Genomic DNA, 18,383 nt, shown 5'->3' with positions numbered 1-18,383 from the left:
TGTGTTGTTGACGGCCACTGTGTCTTTGCGCTGCCACGTGATACACAATTTATTTACTGTGTGTGAGTGTGTGATGTGTTGCTACTCTTGGATGTCATCATCTTTACAGCCCACCCCCCACCCAGTGACAATGTGCATGGGTGGGAGCAGAGGTGATTGCTTAATGCACCAATAAATGTGTGGACACTTTTGACCATCTGCCTACTTGCTCTTTTGAAGTTCGTCCTCAGTGCAGGTCAACAGGTGAGTTTCGAGTAATTATAAAATATTATATTGTGGTCATTGTTTTGATGGGAATCTTAATTATTTTGCATGTCATAACATATTTTGAAAATGAAAAAAAAAGATTCTGCTGGGCTTGATATTTAAAAAAATATATGTTTTACATTGTTTTAATTACTACAGCATACTCTATTAAATATATTGACGAGCAGTAGGAGGCCAAAGGAGCGTAGCAATTTTAAATTCTGTGATGTTTAAACATGCAAAAGTGTACCAAAGAAACAAATAGAATGAGGGTTAAAATAATAGTGTATATGTGTAAAAATGCAAGTAATGAGAAGGTTTTCAATAGGGGCATTGCTTGTCTTAATGCGCTTTTGTGACTTGTATTGTTTGTTTTTCAAGCAACATATTAAGAAGTGCAGCAATTGTTTCATTTACAAGCTAGAACTCACACAAACGCGGGCTAATTTGTTGCTATTGATCCACAGTCTGCGATGATTGGCACCAAGTCCAAATGAATTTTGACCCACTTTGCTGAAAGGCATTTCGTTGACAGCCCAATGTCAAGATAGACATCTCACCACAAGAGGAAGCCTACGATCCTAAGAATGACCTTTTTGACCACAGGCCAGGACAAAGTTATCTGAAAACATTGCAGATGTATAATAAAAGAGCTGCATTAACACGTCAGATGAAGATGTTATTGATCATGTAGTATGTTAATTTCCTGTCATAGAGGGCTTTCTGAGCTATGTCCAATATTTTCTGTATGAAAAAAAAATACAGAATTACGGATAGAAAACTGGGGTGGATTATTTGATAGGAGTCTCTGCTGATGACGTCTGTCGCTCAGCACCAGAGCGGCTGCAGTGAGAAGATAAGCCCCACCCTGAAGGAGGCACCTTCAACTCTCAAAACGTCATGAGTAGAAAATTGGCATCAATAATGTTGATAGCAAAGCTTTACTCCGTCCCCAACTTTTCAACCGTAATTATCTGCTAAAAGTAAATTATCCATACTGTATTGCAGAAGCTGAGCAGATTTCTAACATTGATTAAAACAAATGTCCTCCACCTTCTCACAGAGCAAGAACAGCTGGCTCAACATGGCTGCCTTCCTTCACCACTGCCCTTTTTTCAAGTCTGCCACAAAACCAGCTTTGAGGAGATCAATCCCGTTGCTGTCTCTGGCCAATCAGTGTCCCATCATTGCACGTCAGATCAGCATCTGCCGGTCAGCCGACTTGGATGCCAAGCTAAGCACTTCCTCTGCCAGTCCCGACTGTCACCAGCTTCCCACGCTGCAGCAAAGGAGGACGTTTGCTCAAACGGCTCCTCAGGTGGCGGAGCCGGTGGTGTCGAAGGTTTGCCCTTATGTCACCTCTCGTATTGGGATGGTCAAAGCCAGCCCTGAAGTGCAGGAGGATGTCCAAGAGGGTAGGAAGCAGCATAAAACATTTGGAAATGAGTTTGAAATGATGACACTGAAGTGATTAACCTGCATGTTTCTTTGACAGGCATGATGGTTTCTCTGTTGAAAGATTTAAAGGAGTCCATTTTCCCCAAATCAACTCAAGACATCCCCATCAGCCACCTCCTCAAAGACAACATGGGTGTGTATGCTGATGTTAGTTAGGTTATCGTTAAAACGTCATTTATACTCATGAAACCTAATTATGATTTACAAATTAAGGCACAGATCATGGCATTTATCTTTACCTTTACTGTTACTGTCCACGTGCGTTGGGGCCAGGTGGGCGCAGTGACCCCAGGAGATGAAAAAAGCTTTCTCGCACCTACCTTGTAAAGCACCTGTTTAAAATGGTTGAGCCTTTTGTGCCATCCTAATATACTTCAACTGATCTTACCTATGCAGTTGGGCCCAGCTATGATTACGACTACTTTTTCTCTGAGAAGATCGCAGAGAAGAAGAAGGACCACACTTACAGAGTTTTTAAGACGGTAAACCGGAGCGCCATCTCATTTCCTTTCGCTGAGGATTACTCCGTGTCCGACCGCGAGGGCTCCCAAGTGTCTGTGTGGTGCAGCAACGACTACCTGGGGATGAGTCAGCATCCCCGTGTCCTCGGCGCCATCAGGTAAAATAAAGATCACGAAAAGATGATGTCGTCGAGAGTAGGATCACATATGGAGCACAATGTCTCCTGTTAATTGCGGCGTTAACTACTGCAGCCTGCTATTACACAACTTTTCTTGTCAAACATAACTACTTGAGAAATCCCCATCACATTGTGGAAATCGGTCCTACCTTCTGTGTTATCTTATTTTATTCCTCAGTGATGCCCTATCCAAACATGGTGCAGGAGCAGGAGGCACCAGGAACATCTCAGGTACCAGTAACTTCCACGCTTCTCTGGAGAAGGAGTTGGCCCAGCTCCATCAGAAGGACGCCGCTCTGGTCTTCTCTTCCTGCTTTGTGGCAAATGACTCCACCCTCTTCACTTTGGCCAGACTGCTGCCAGGTATAACATGACCACCATCTTTGATAGATCAAAACAAAAACGCTGCTGATTTTGGATCATAGCCTGCACAAAATGATCATAGTACGATGATGCCGTAGCCGCAGCACTTGATTAATAATAATAATAATAATAAGAAGAAGAAGAATCCAAATTCTTTAATATAAAAATATTTTCTAAAGTAGTGAAAATAGTTACTTTGCCTGGTAATGAGTTACTTTTATTATGAAGTAATTTGATTACTAACTCAATTACTTTTGAGCACGTAATGACTAACTATAACTAATTACTTTTATAAAGTAAGGTTCGCAAGAGTGTTAATTACTGTGGTTCCATTTATCCATTGTTGTCTACAGTACATATGCCATGCGAATGACTGACATGCACTCCAAGGACCTCTCACCCAAAGTCAGCTGGGATTTGATTCAGCTCACCCTCCCTGAAGTGGTAGCAAATGAATGGATGAATGAAGGAACTGATTAAGTGTTTGCTATCCCACACACAGGCTGTGAGATCTACTCTGATGCCGGGAACCACGCCTCAATGATTCAGGGCATCAGAAACAGCGGATCCAAGCGCTTCATCTTTCGCCACAACGACAGTCGACACCTGGAGGAGCTTCTGCAGCGTTCAGACCCGAAGACGCCCAAAATAGTCGCATTTGAGACGGTGCATTCAATGGATGGTGAGGCTCGCAAAATGTTGAAATTGTAGACAGTCACCACTCCCACATCCTATATCTGCACCATATAATTACTAAGTGAATGAGAAATTAGGATGGAAAGGTTGGAAGTTTGTAATTTTCAAACACTTCAACAATCTTTTGTCATCCATCATTGTGTCTCATGGGAGGAAATTGCCATATGCTACATCTCAGTTTCTATATCCATTATCTTTATGCACATAAATGATCTCATTAACTCATTCACTGCCATTGACGGCTATAGACGTCAAAAATTTATTTCAACTATTTCTATTAGTTTAACATTTGTTCCACTTTTGTTAACAAGAGTATGAAAACATAGATTTTTTTAAATTGTACATTTAGAACAGATATAAAATTTGTGATTAATTGTGAGTTAACTACTGAAGTCATGTGATTAATTGCAATTTAAGAAAAATTATCGCACGACGGCCCTAATTTTTTAACCTTTTCTTTTTTTAAATCGCGTCAAGCAATATTTTTTTTTAATTGTAATTAATTACATGACTTCAATAGTAAAAACATGTTAAACAAATAGAAATAGTTCAAATTAATTTTCGTTAAGAGAAATGTTGATTTTTGCTATTCAATTGTTCTTTTGATTTTCTTGTTCTGTGTGATATCAGGTGGCATATGTCCCTTAGAAGAACTGTGTGATGTGTCCCATCGCTACGGAGCTCTGACGTTTGTTGATGAGGTTCACGCCGTGGGCCTGTATGGATCCCATGGAGCCGGAGTTGGGGAGAGGGACAATGTCATGCACAAGATTGATATTGTTTCTGGGACTTTAGGTGAGCGTCTTTTGTGGCGATTCCCGTCCTTTTTATTCACTATTTATATTTATTTTCACTGTCAGTAAATGGATGGATGGATGGCTGCATTCTTCTTGGCTAAAGTCCCGCTCACACCCACTTGGTCTAACTGACACTGTCCTAGTGCCAACTTAGCTATGATAACTCACACCTAAGGGCCTGAAGAGGAGGCGTTCACATCACAGGAATAGGAGGGTTATCAGCAAGACGCTGCCGCTACTCCCACTGTGGCTCTGCTGATAAAATAACATCAGAGGTTGTGTTGACTTTTATGGCAACTTCAAACTTTTAGCTAAAAATGTACTGGCAAAACCACATTTGTAGTCAAATAACGTATACTACAAGTACACAATATTGTACTATATTCTACTCATAACACTGTTGGGAGGTATTCATACATGAGAAGCTTTAAAATACATACTGAAAATCATACATTACATCTTTTGAAATAATCATTCTGTGGTCTGTCGTTTTAAGAAAGTCAAGTAAAAAAAAAAATCATACAATAATTTGTTCTAAACATGTTATTTTGATTGATATTGCGTTAATGGAATATGAATTAAGAAGCAAAATCCAGTTGTTTTTATCTTTCTCAGGAGGCGGCCATTGTGTCACCACTCACAGCTCACCTGTTTTCTGAGTTTGATCATGTGACGTTTGTAAACTGAGCCGTGATTGGTTGTTATCTGAGCCCTGAGCAACTTTGATGTTATTTTCAGTTGACAGCAAGTGGCAAAATGGCTGCCACCTTGAGATAGCTAAAAACAGGTGGATTTTTACTGCTTAATTCATATTCCACAAGCACAATATTAATCAGGAATGCTGTGTTTAGACTAGTGGGGGCACATAGAACACATTATTGTAAAATTGACTTTTTTAACTGAACAGATGAGATTAAAAAAAAATGTTTGTAAAACATATGATATTGATTTGATAATAATTATTGTCTTATTATGATTGTTTAGTATGAATTAACTATTAACTATTTAATCAAATGACATACATGTTAAATGTGTATGTAAAATTGTTTATTCTACTAATGTTTATTTTTTCAATTACTCAATTACCAATTATTTAATGAGGAAAAATGAATTTAAAAAATGATTAAACCCGTTATGGAAATAGAAAATTTTTGCTTCAGTGAAATCTAAATATTGTATCTAAAGAAAAATGTGTCTCTTCACTCCTGACCTCATAAACACTCGGCTGTTCCAGGCAAAGCCTACGGCTGTGTGGGAGGCTACGTCGCCAGCAGCGCCGCCCTGGTGGACACAGTGCGATCCTTCGCGGCCGGCTTCATCTTCACCACCGCCCTACCGCCCATGGTCCTGGCCGGAGCTCTAGAGTCTGTGCGGGTCCTTCAGAGCCCCGAGGGGCAGTCCCTGCGCAGAGCCCACCAGAGGAACGTCAAACACATGAGGCAGCTACTCATGGATAAGGGCCTGCCTGTGGTTCACTGTCCGAGCCACATCATCCCCATACGGGTATGGAGATTTGCAAACAAAATTAAACATCATGTGTCACAAACTAGAGGTAACATGAAACAATGACTCAGTTGAGTAGCTCATCATGGCTGTCCAGCCAGTTCTGATCATCACTGTTGCATTTTGTTGTGGTTTCGTTCTGCAGGTGGGCAATGCAGAGCTCAACACCAAAGTGTGTGACACCCTGCTGGAGAGACACAACATCTACGTGCAGGCCATCAACTACCCTACAGTGCCTCGCGGAGAGGAGCTGCTCCGCCTGGCTCCGTCTCCTCATCACCAGCCCGCCATGATGGAGTACTTTGTGGGTGAGTGACGTGTGCCTAGAAATGCCTCCAGGACCCCACTGCAGATGTTGCTGTCTCTGTGTGAGTATTAATTAATTAATTATATTCACAGAGAAACTGGTGGACGTGTGGCAGGAGGTGGGGCTAAAACTCAGCAACCAGGCGGCCGTTTCCTGCACCTTCTGTGACCGCCCGCTGCATTTTGACCTCATGAGTGAATGGGAGAAGTCCTACTTTGGCAACATGGAGCCCCAATACATTACCGTGTCTGCATAGAGGACATGGAATTTCACCAGCAAAAAAAGCAGGATTTAAATTGTCTTAAATTAACTTCAAACGCATCTTGCTTTCTATGTATCAAGAAGAATATATGTGCTAACCTTCTTACTTGTCACCATTAAAAATGTTTGTTTTATTTGTGACTGCTTGCTGGTTGCTGATGTGTATTTGAAGGGAATTGTGTCTCCTCTAATTTAAAATAAAGTATAAATCCTGCACATTGGGCACTTTCCTATCTAGATGTGTTGGTTTGAATTAAATAAAGTTGTGGTACTTCCTTCGTGTTGTGTGGTCTGTTTGGCTTCCACGTATCAAAACTAAACCAGTCCACATAAGACTTTAAGGTCTTATCTAATTGCTGTTCGTTCATGAATAAATTAAAAGCTGCAGCAAGTCTCTCTAATAAGCTCTATTAATCTGTATTATGCTGCTGCTGTTTTTTTTTTTTCACAGGAGCTTGAATGTGCATAAAATGATGTATTAGAATTTGCAGAAAACAAGATAAATAATCTTCTGCCCAGGGGACATAGAAATCAAGATGTGTTTGAAGTTTAAATTAAAATCCTGCTTATGTTGCTGGTGAAATTCAATGTCCTCTGAAATAGGCCCCGAGTTCCTAAAGGCTCTGGATGTTGTTGGGCTGTCGTGGTTGACCCGCCTCTACAACATCGCGTGGATATCGGGTACAGTGACCCTGGATTGGCAGACCGGGGTGGTGGTCCCCCTTTTTAAGAAGGGGGACCGGAGGGTGTGCTCCAACTATAGAGGGATCACACTCCTTAGCCTCCCTGGTAAGGTCTATTCAGGGGTGCTGGAGAGGAGGCTCCGTCGGGAAGTGGAATCTCGGATACAGGTGGAGCAGTGTGGTTTTCGTCCCGGCCGCGGAACAGTGGACCAGCTCTACACCCTCGGTAGGATCCTCGAGGGTGCATGGAAATTCGCCCAACCTGTCCACATGTGCTTTGTGGACTTGGAGAAGGCGTTTGACCGTTTCCCTCGGGGAGTCCTGTGGGCGGTGCTTCGGGAGTACAGGGTACCGAGCCCCCTGATACGGGCTGTTCGGTCCCTGTACAACCGATGTCAGAGTTTGCTCGCAGTGCCGGCAGTAAGTCGGATTCGTTCTCAGTGAGGGTTGGACTCCGGCAAGGCTGCCCTTTGTCACCGATTCTGTTCATAACTTTTATGGACAGAATTTCTTGAGGGGTTCCGGTTTGGTGGCCTCAGTATAGCATCTCTGCTTTTTGCAGATGATGTGGTGCTGTTGGCTTCTTCAAGCCGTGATCTCCAACTCTCGCTGGAGCGGTTCGCAGCCGAAGCGGTTGGGATGAGGATCAGCACCTCCAAATCCGAGACCATGGACCTCAGTCGGAAAAGGGTGGAGTGCTCTCTCCGGGTCGGGGATGAGATCCTGCCCCAAGCAGAGGAGTTCAAGTATCTCGAGGTCTTGTTCATGAGTGAGGGCAGGTTGAAGCGGGAGATCGACAACCGGATCGGTGCAGCGTCTGCAGTGATGCGGATTCTGTATCGGTCCGGTGTGGCGAAGAAGGAACTGAGTCGAAAGGCGAAGCTCTCAATTTACCGGTTGATCTACATTCCTTCCCTCACCTATGGTCACGAGCTGTGGGTCGTGACCGAAAGAACAAGATCCCGGATACAAGCGGCCGAAATGAGTTTCCTCCGCAAGGTATCCGGGCTCTCCCTTAAAGATAGGGTGAGAAGCTCGGTTATCTGGGAGGGACTCAGGGTCGAACCGCTACTCCTCCGCGTTGAGAGGAGCCAGTTGAGGTGGCTCGGGCGTCTGATTCGTATGCCACCTGGACGCCTGCCTGGAGAGGTGTTCCGGGCATGTCCCACCGGTGGGAGACCCCGGGGACGACCCAGGACACGCTGGAGAGACTTTGTCTCTCGGCTGACCTTGGAGCGCCAGTTGAAGTGGCTGGGGAGAGGGAAGTCTTGGCTTCCCTCCTAAAGCTGTTGCCCCCGTGACCCCACCCCGGATAAGTGGTAGTAAATGGATGGATGGATGGAAGATAAATAATAGTAAAATAATAAATTTTAACCCCAAACATATAATTGCCTTTGAAACTATAGCAATTCACTTTATTTTATGCCAAAATACAAGCATTTTAAGCATTCTTCTACATGGAAAATCAGTCATTTTACCACAACATAAAGCTTAATTTTCATGGGAACACATTTATTTATACTTACCCCCCAAAAATTTTGTGTCCAATCTTTAGACAACTACTGAATTCTTTCTAAATGCTATCCAGATAAATACCATGCACATCATCTCTAAATGTCATGGAGATGTTTTTTTTCTTTCTTTTATTTTTTTTACTTTTAAAGCTAAATATTTATGACCTGTTCAATAGGCAGGCATATCCAAATTTGGTTGAATTAAATTCAATATTTATTCTTGTTAGCTGACATACACCGCTTACTTAGTGCTTATACTCACACCAAGGCTGCAAACAAAAAGGAGTTTACAAAAGCACATCGGTGCCAATTTTTTTGTGCTTTGGTTGTTATATATAGCGACTTCTATGACCACTGTAAGAACTAAAGCGTTTTTCATAAGAAGCGCCTGATGAGCGGAGCAGGGCACTTCCGTTAATCATCACTTCCTGCCTCGAAAAAATACACAGACTGAGCACCGATTGAAGCACGTTTAGGTCCATCAATTGAGGTGAACTCTGCTGATGAGTTTAATTCCCACTAAGAAACAGACAACAAGAGAGGAATCATTTTCACATTTTGTTCCATGACAGGAAATGAGCCTGGTGGAAGGCAATCACTGAGTCATTCTCGCTGAACATGATGTGTGAAAGCAATGACTTATCCACGTTGGAATCTTTTGACTGGAGGCACTGTATGTCCTTTCAAGCTACCAATATTTTGTCAAGGTCGCCTTGTCAAATTCTACATGACAAAAGAACGTGAGAGCGAGAATTGCTGGTCAGATGCATCACAATCATATCAGAACTTTACATTGGCCAAAAGCTCTGGTAGGAAGTTATTAATTGGTTTAGTATAGGCACTTTTTTTTCCCAGTATAATTTATTGCAAATAATTTTGCAGGCCCCAGTTTAAGAACCACTGTCCTGAAAGACACTCCACTGAATCATTGGATCACCATTTTTTTTTACTCTTATTAGTCTCACTAGTTGACATTACAAGGGCTGGCCACTTCTCGTTTGACCTTTGCCCTCAGTCGACGCAGTTCTGCATTGCCGGCGTCCAAAATAAGGCCACACTCTATCAAGGCCCAAGCTTTCCTAAGCTGTTGCTCGCCATAGTTATGCAGCGCACCCCTCAAAAAGCACTCGGAAACACGTGGCCTCCCGAGACCTTCGTCCACACATCGGATGGTCCGCTCCCTGTGGAGCTCAAGGGCTCTGCTGTAGTCCTCCAGAGCAGGTCCTTCCCTGGAACACAGTATCAGGCTTTGGCCGCGACGACACAAGTCTTCCGCCCAGACTTGGGGATCGTCAGAGCAGCTGGCGTCAGAACAGCCGTGCTTCTGGATGACTCCATCGAGGTCGGCTATGGTCTGCTCGTGGAAGCCAAGTCGTGCGAGGCAGGCTGCCCGCTGGCGAAGATACTGAAGTCTGTGTTTGTCTGCTGCTCGTACCGCCACCGTCAGGAGAGGAAGGGCCTGATCCCAGTTTCCATCTGAAGACACGCTGCTGGCTTCCTCTGATGCTGCCTGCCAGAGGAGTAAGATTTACAACATCATGACCATTTTCAAAGAAAATCATTCTCAGGTTTGACTAACACAGTCTGAAAATGATTAGTTTTCCCTTTTCTCATTTACCACAAAAAATAATGGGTAATGGAATAATGCTTAGACAAGCTTGTGTTGAAATCATTTTATTGTATTGTCAAATGTCAAACCTTAAATTTGTTGATCATCTGATTAGATTTTCCTAACCTTATTGAGTGTTATATTAAAATAAGTGTAGGTAGCTTAGTGATATACAGTACGGTACAACAATTCATTATTTAACCTGTGGTTATTTTTTTTATTTATGTTTTTTTTTTTTTTGTAAACTTGTGGTATTTGAGCCCAGAATGGGCTCTCCTCTTGAAATGATATATTTTTACTTTCAACTATTCTAAATGTTCAGTAGCATCTAACCTATCCATACTTATACAGTTGTTTGTTTGTTTGTTTGCTTGATGCCCTCTATAGACAATAAAAGCAGTATTGTTCAATAAACAAAATTAACTATGCTGTATACTGACTGTTGTGTAATATATACATATTTTTTTATTCAAATTGGAATATTCACTATGACATAATTACAAACAATATATCTTAATAGCATATTTGTTTATGCATGTCTGTTTTTTGACAATGCTTACTACAGTATAACAAAAAATAAGATTTATAATGGGAGTCAATGTGACCAAAATGGGCATTTTATAAAGAAACATGGTATAAATCTCCCTCTCCTATTTGCAATAATTTAGAAATGACCACATGGTTCCATTTTTAACCTCTACATGTTATCACAATCTCTTGAATTTTTTAGTTTACTAGTGTGTGTTTTTTAAAACACTATTTCTTTGATATAACATATCATATAAATGTTTTTAATGGCTTGACTTACAACTTAGAAATATATCTTTTACAGCCCTGGGGAAAGAAAAGGTTCAAACAGTCACCTTGAAGTCCAATAATTCTCCTTATGTGGTACTTTAGCAGAGATTGTACATTGATGGGAATAAATTCCACTGCCTAACAAGGAACATCAGTTTAACTTGTGACACAGAGAAATAAGTTTTAGTATTATGTAGTCTATTTCCTAGACTTGGACAAGTGGACAGTATGCCTACTATTGAAAATTCTACAAGTACTGATTATGGATGAATAAAAATGGTGCACCTTTGCTACATGTTTCCTCTGATTGGGTGGGATCAGAGACAACAAGAGGTCCAGACATGAAGGCTCTTTCTCAGCGAGCTTGCAAAGTCTGCGAGCTGCACTGCAATACTTGTGCTGCCAAGACTCCATCACACCTGCCCTGGCCTGGGCCGCGGCATCTCTTGGCTCCTGGCTGAACACCTGGCTCAAATGGGCACCTGCTGCCTTCACTTCACCTGAAGCAGTTGGACCACAACAGAGAGTACTGTATACGAATATCAGTGCAAATCTAAGCAGAACATTTCACGGGAAGCCACACTGCGTATCCAATCAGCAAAGATTTGTCCGAGTCACACCTTTGGCTAAAAGTAGGTCAACACAGAGGAGATGCCATCTGAGGGCTGCGCAGTCGGTCCTCATCAGAGAAGCACAGATTATGGAAGCCTCCCTGAGCCGATCCTCGTGGCAGGGGACAGCATTGGCGACCAGGACGTCTGACAGGCTGCTCCTGCAAAACTCATGCAGCCAATCACAGACCACCTTGCGCGCCCTGTCCTTGAGTGACAGAAGGTCTTTGGTGACCTCATCAGAGTTTATCTTCAGTGCCTCCAGGATGTCATGAGTGCATTCCTGCAGTAGGAAGAAAGGATGACACTTATTTTGCACGAATGGAATCTAAATTTTAGGGAGTAAAAGTAAGATGTAAAATATCATGTGGTTCAATACATTTGAAAATCATGGAAAAGTACATTTGTTTCAGTAGTTCAATTTAAGAATGTGAAAGTCATGTACCGTATACAGAGTGAAATATTTCATGATTTTTATCTTATCACATTTTGAATACTATGGGGTAGCTTTTCATTTCATTCCACTTTTCCTCATTAAGGTCACGGATGAGCTGGAGCCTGCATGAAAATTAGGCAGAAATTATTTTTGTGTACAGCATTTTCTATATTAAATTAATATGTATTATAGGCTATATGAGTTTAATTTTTTTCATTGAACCATTGAAATTCATAAAAAAAAATTACATATTCTAATTCATTAAGAGGTGCTTGTACACTTGGAGAATGAAGAGGTTTGGTGCACTTAGCAATTACACCTATGGTGAGAATGCAAGCATATATGTATGTATGCTTTTACAGACCAGCCGAGGTTATGACAGAAGAGACTTGTTGTTTTTTTTACATTGTCCATAGTGATGTCCAGTGTTGTTCAAGTTATTTTTGAAAAGTAAAGAGTTAGAGTTAGAGTTGCTCACTACTCACTTTACTAGTTATTCAATTATGAAAGTAACTACTTTAAGTGGCTTTACTTTAAAAATAAATAAATACATAAATAATATAAAAAATGATTTAAAAAAAAAGAAGTGTTTTTTGTTGTTCTGTCGTACCGTAAGAGAAAAGACAACTCCCTCCTAGCACTATGAAATGTAATGGAACAATAAAACGTGCAGAAACTTTGACTGGCATCTTTATTTTTTATCAACTTACCTTCAAAACAAAAGTTGCTGTGCAATATGAAATAAATAAAACAATAATACACACTTGCCATTGCAGCAGGTGTTCGTTCTACCGGAGTTTTGTGTGTGTGCGTAAGCTGGGTTTGTGTGTCCGTGTGTTTAGTACAGCTACAGCCATACTAGCAAGACCCGCCTACTCTGTCAGACTTTCTCTGCTTGGCTTACCCTGACATCTTGCCCTATGTTAGCCAATCAATAAACTCTTCTGGGACGTGCTGTGTTCACTTTAGAGTGAGAAGAGCCATGTGGACTCCAAAGATAGCATGAGAGCACAAAGCTGTCAACAGAGAACACCACAGATAGCGCTCTCACGTATGTACTGTACAATGACAAATAGACTCAGGTGCCACGGCGCTCCATGGGGACATTTTTCACTTGGATCACGTAACATAAATAACTTGGGTAACGCTCGTACAATAATTATAGGGCCGTTACAGAATGGGAAAATGTTACGTTAGAAGTTACAGCAAAAAGTAGTTTTGCTATGTGACGTAATGAATGTAATGGCGTTAGTTCCAACACTGGTGATGTCTGAGTCGTACTTTTTGCTGGTTGAGCAGGAGGTATGTGAAGCCTCTTCCACAGAAGGCTTGAACATGTTTGGGGTTCTCCTTCAGAATGGCACTGAAATCAAAGATGGCTGTCTTTCTTTGGCCGAGCAGAGCATAGCACCTTCCTCTCTCCAGCAAAGAGTCTGCTGCTTCACCACCTGAGAACAACGGAATCACTTGGTTACTCCTCATACCACCAGCATAGACTTTTTTTTTCATTTTTTTTTTCACCAGCGATGATGATGGCGATGGAGAGGTAGGCTACAGCCTCCCTGATGGCTTTCTCCTCCGTCGTGCACTCCAGGATGCGTTTGGCAGCTGAGTGGCAGCGTGCCTGCAGCAACGCCCGGTCCTTCTGCTTCGCCACCGTCAACAAGGGGCGCAAGCAACTGGTGTCGCCACATTGAATGAGCTTTTTCAGGAGCTGTATGAAAAAAAAGAAGTAAAATCAAATATAGTCCGTTTTTCTAATCCTATCACAGAACAGCAGTTTTTTTGCTTTATTTCTGTAATAAAGGCTTACAAATAAAAGCAAGCCATTAAAAGGGGTCACTTTAGAACAACCCAGTCTTTTGTAACAATGAAATGAAAACAGCACAGAAAGCTTAGTTAATGCATTTAGATATTGTTGGAAATTCAATGTTGACCAATAAATTACAAAAAGGAAAAATAGTAAGAGAACGCACAACATGTTTCAAGCTTCTCTACCTGATTAGTGTCATAAAGAAACCCTCTGTGCAGCTGCAGCAGTGCGAGTCGGGCCAGGACGGGTGCTCGAGGACCGGCAGGCCCGATGGAAAGCAGCAGCAAGCGATAAGCCTCCTCCACTCGTCCCAGCTGGTACAAGGCGTCTGCTGCTAAGATCTGAGGTCCATCAGTGCCGGGTTGGAGCTCCATGAGCAGCACAGCGAGGGAGTGAACACCAGCAGGAGATCTAATGCCAGAGGGGGAGGAAAAGGCACTATGGAAAGCCATTTGAACCTAGACAAATATTGTGTTATTGTACTTAAGTTGTTTTTCCCCCCAGATATATGTTATATAAAGAACAAGGGATGGGCAAGTACCGATACCAGGTATCGTATTAGGCCGATACCCGGCCTTACTTCAATGTATTGGTACTTGTGATAAGTAAGGTGTATTTTTCAAGTTGTCATTAGCAATTACACATTTTATGTTAATTTACAATGTTAGCAAAGCTATGGGCATGTTGTTTTGATAGCATTTAAGCTACGTTACCTAGCTACCTTTTTCCCAATACATGCGCTAATCAAGCTAATAAAAGAAGAAACTATTTCATGTGCAGATTAGATTTTTTGTCTTATCAAAACAGCTTTTTTTCCCTCTTTTTTTTAAGTACTTAGTGTTTAAGTTGGGGTGACCATTGGACGATTAATTGAGACAGTCCTGGTTTTAAGCCTTGTGTCGCTAGTTCCAGCGTATTTTGCCAGCCCCTTATTGTCACATTTTAACACAGATCCTGTCCCGGCGTCCTGTTGTTTTTTGTTTTTTACAGTAAGCCAATTGTTTTTATTTTGAAACTTTTGCCACGTCTGGACGTTTATCATGAAACTGAGAATGCAGATTTTTGAATGAAAGTGAGACCCATAATACCCTGCTCTGTGCTCGCCTGGCTTTGATGTGGCAGGCAACTGACCCTCCTGCTGGGGTTGCTGCAAGCCTCCGGCGCCCTCCAGCATGACTCGGCCCTGCTCCTGAAGAACAGTCAATAGAAGACCTCGGAGGTTCCACGGCACTAGACAGCGAACGGTCAATGCTGTCTCCTGTGGGTGCAACCTGCTGGCTGTCACATAGTCGAGTGCTGTGAGATAGTTGAAGCCCCCAGTCGTGCGCAGAAGCCCCCTGCCGCAGAGTGCCCGCACACAGCTGGGTGGATGGGGGGCGTTGTGTTCAATAACAGCCTGAAAGTCCTCTAGAGCCCCCTTGTGGTCATCTGTGAGAAGACGAGCATAGCCACAGAGAACCTGCACAGTGTTCTGATAGCTATGCTGATCTTTGGCAGACGCCAGCTGGCTACAAATGGAGAGGGCCTCCTTATGCCTCCCACTGAGAAGAAGACATTCGGCCAGTCGCACCCGCAACTCTCGTCCTCCACCGCAAGGCTCCAAATGGCAAAGGGCTCGTAATTGAGTGATCGCAGGGTCCAGAAGTTCCACTCCCTCCGAGGATCTCAAGTCCGCTCGGATGAGGACCACCTCGCGGAAAGCAGACAGACCCTTTTCAGCCTGCTGACGAAGATGGTTGCGAGCAGCCCCTCCTGTGCCGAGATCAGGGAGGAGCTTTTCGAAGTAAATTCGGGCACAAGCAGGGTGCGCATCGAAGGCTTGGCCCAGATCCGTACAGGCTTCGGGAACCCGGCCGCCCGCCGAGAGGTTGGCGGCTGCTCGGCTGATTAAGATCCTCGCTCGCCTCTCAGGTGTGTCATGCACCACCTTCAAGATAGCCGAATACACATCCGCACTGTCTCCGAAGCGGCCCGCGAAAAACAAATGTGCCGCCTGGAGCTCTTGAACGTGCCTGTCATCTGGTGAAAGCTCCAACAAGAACTCCAGCAGTGCAGAAGCGGCCTCGACGTTCAACTGTGCGCTGCCCTTTTTGGACACTTCACATTTGCTATCCAGCATCAGGGAGGGATGCCAGTGATGCATTTGCTCTGAGAAGGCATTTACTATTTGGGGTATCTGAGAAGCTTGTCTGCTCTTCACCAGTTTGACAGTTTCGCATTTGTTGCTTCTGTACGAGTTGAGGTAAAGCTCCAGACCCTTCGACCGGCGGGGCTCTGACAACAAGCAGGCCAATGCGCGGGTTATCTCCAGTGCCACACAACAATTGCCTTTCGGATTTGGCTTTTGTTTGCCCTCAAGCAGAGCAGTACAGCGAGCAAAAATCTCCTCACAACCTTGCCCGCCACACTGAAGGAGGGACTCCATTTTGAAAACAGTGGCTGACAGGTTATTTGGGCAGAGCGTGGACAGAAAGACGGCGACTAAACCTTTACTGAGACCTTCGGCAGGCTGGATCTCTTGGTGGTGGTCGAGCCAACTTTCTAGAATCGAGATGACCCCCTGGAGGTCGGACAACTCCATTTTGCGCATGTGGGACATGGTTGTTGCTGCGTGAGCACTGAAGGCAGACATGTAGAGGGAGGTAGCCCGCACTGGGTCTCCTGCCTCCAGGAATTTGTCTGCGTCCTCGCAAAGGACTGAAACCTTGACAGCAGGTCTCACCAGGGCAGTCATGATCACTGATTATCTCCTCTCAGATGTCAACTGCCAACACATAAAATAAGATGCCATAGAAAACATGGCTTGTTATGAAATGAAAAAATGACACTAATAATACCACAAAATATAACAAATAGACTAACCTTCTCAACCTTACACCAAATACCATCTCAAAAATACTTACTTACCAAAGTACCACCATAATGACCAACATTTAACAAAACAGTAAAATAGTAGGCCCATAAATGTTAAAAAATAAAAAATAAAAACGATGCTGAGGTAAACATTAACACTGCAATGAAATGTATATAAAAAAAAAAATCTACTTTACAATTAATTTAAAATTGCACATGAATGTTAAATAGACTAACCTTCTCAACCTTACACCAAATACCATCTCAAAAATACTTACTTACCAAAGTACCACCATAATGACCAACATTTAACAAAACAGTAACATAGTAGGCCCATAAATGTTAAAAAATTAAAATAAAAACAATAAAAACGATGCTGAGGTAAACATTAACACTGCAATGAAATGTATACAAAAACAAAAATAATTCTACTTTACAATTAAATTAAAATTGCACATGAATGTTAAATAAAGCCCGTGCTGAAAAAAGAGAAAAATAATAAATATACTAGATAAGAATAAAAGTTTAAATAGGTTATACCTACAAGCTTCAGTAACGTTTACATGTAATTCATGTTTCAAACTTTCTAAATTGTTTTAGGCTTTAATGACTGACTTGAATCTGTCGCATACCACAAGTAATACTCGTAAAACACTTTGACAAGCACTGGATTAATTGGTCAAGGTATGTGTAATTAACTGCATTGGTATTGTGGGAATTTTTGTACCACCCTACCTGTTTCTTCCCCATGCAACTTTAGTTTTCATGTCCAAAAGTGGACCGACGAAAACTCGCAGAATCCCAGACTTATTCAGCGTCTTCTAAAACAACAATAAAATCCGAATAAATATGGCCAGTGTGAGTTCGTGTCTTGCACCAGGCCGCCCAGGGAAAACACGACGTAGGGCCCTTTTGCGGTAATTCAATAGCGCTCCGCTCTGCGTTGCCATGACAACTCAACATGGCCGTTGAGCAACAAAAGCTGTAAATGTTAGCACAGAAAGAAACAAAGACGTTCAAAATAAAGTCAAACATATCGTGTAGCTTTTTGTTTTCTCCTCCTTCCTTTCGAGACTTACCAGCGCGTGAGTTGTGGTCCTCGTGAGCTCCAGGCATGTTGCCATGGTAACAACAACGACAACTTTGCCTGATAACTCACCATTTTACAGCATCTGTTGGGATTTCAAAAATTTCGTTTCACAAAGGTGCAGCACAATAATTGGAAGCTGAGCTGTTCATGTACAAAGTTAAAAAATAATCTTTATTATCAAATATATACAATACTGTTGATGTTTTTGATAAATTGGCACGGGAAAAAAACTTATCCGCAAACAAAATTGCCTCCCCTCTTTTATTAACTTCCAAACCGCTGGTGCTGAGAAGAGTAAGAATGAAAAAAAATCAAGTTACGCCAGCAAGCTTGCCAGCTTTGGCTCGAGTTCTGTGCTATCAAAAAACTGTAAAAATACACATTGCTCACAAATTTTAGGCTGGTACAAGTAAACACTTCTACCAACACCAAACAATTCTCTTAAATAAGGCTACAGATTCTGACTGTACCGCTTCTCCAAATCTGTTTCAATTGTCAATGAATGCTCCCTGGTTCAATCAAGCTCCTCCATGATGTTGTTGTTCCCACAGTTTTCTACAGCCGTATGGAGGCGTGCCCCTTCTCACCAAAAATTTAATGGCAAGATGTAAGTCCACGTCCCTCGCCTTGAAATGATTTGGGATTTGACAAGACTGATGTCAGTCAAAATGACATTATAAGCACGACTACCGCCATTGCCTCAAT

General features: G+C 42.4%; 2 protein-coding genes across 3 annotated transcripts; one reads left to right on the top strand and one right to left on the bottom strand.

The window, feature by feature from the left end:
• Window positions 1–109: 109 nt before the first annotated feature.
• Window positions 110–6,549, top strand: LOC144063959 (5-aminolevulinate synthase, erythroid-specific, mitochondrial-like). Of its 2 annotated transcripts, XM_077586041.1 has the most exons (11): window positions 111–243; window positions 714–939; window positions 1,310–1,661; window positions 1,742–1,837; window positions 2,101–2,323; window positions 2,523–2,707; window positions 3,210–3,389; window positions 4,034–4,198; window positions 5,435–5,703; window positions 5,849–6,011; window positions 6,103–6,549. In XM_077586041.1, the coding sequence occupies exons 3-11, from the start codon at window positions 1,331–1,333 to the stop codon at window positions 6,264–6,266; spliced, it is 1,776 nt and encodes a 591-aa protein (XP_077442167.1). In that variant the 5' UTR covers window positions 111–243; window positions 714–939; window positions 1,310–1,330; the 3' UTR covers window positions 6,267–6,549. The 2 variants fall into 2 exon arrangements, with proteins under 2 accessions (XP_077442161.1, XP_077442167.1); XM_077586035.1 differs by lacking the exon at window positions 714–939 and having other exon boundaries at window positions 110–243.
• Window positions 6,550–8,548: 1,999 nt separating this feature from the next.
• ttc34 (tetratricopeptide repeat domain 34) lies at window positions 8,549–16,469 on the bottom strand. The gene is made up of 7 exons (XM_077586009.1): window positions 14,824–16,469; window positions 13,921–14,146; window positions 13,444–13,636; window positions 13,204–13,370; window positions 11,496–11,769; window positions 11,161–11,375; window positions 8,549–9,978 (listed from the first exon to the last, which is right to left on the bottom strand). Exons 1-7 carry the CDS (start codon window positions 16,467–16,469, stop codon window positions 9,433–9,435), a joined length of 3,267 nt encoding a protein of 1,088 aa, XP_077442135.1. The 3' UTR covers window positions 8,549–9,432.
• Between the last annotated feature and the right edge of the window lie 1,914 nt (window positions 16,470–18,383).

The sequence above is a fragment of the Vanacampus margaritifer genome, chromosome 1 (assembly GCF_051991255.1).
Source record: "Vanacampus margaritifer isolate UIUO_Vmar chromosome 1, RoL_Vmar_1.0, whole genome shotgun sequence".
In the NCBI taxonomy this organism is placed as follows: Eukaryota; Metazoa; Chordata; class Actinopteri; order Syngnathiformes; family Syngnathidae; genus Vanacampus; species Vanacampus margaritifer.
This window is presented reverse-complemented; position numbering and strand designations above follow the sequence as displayed.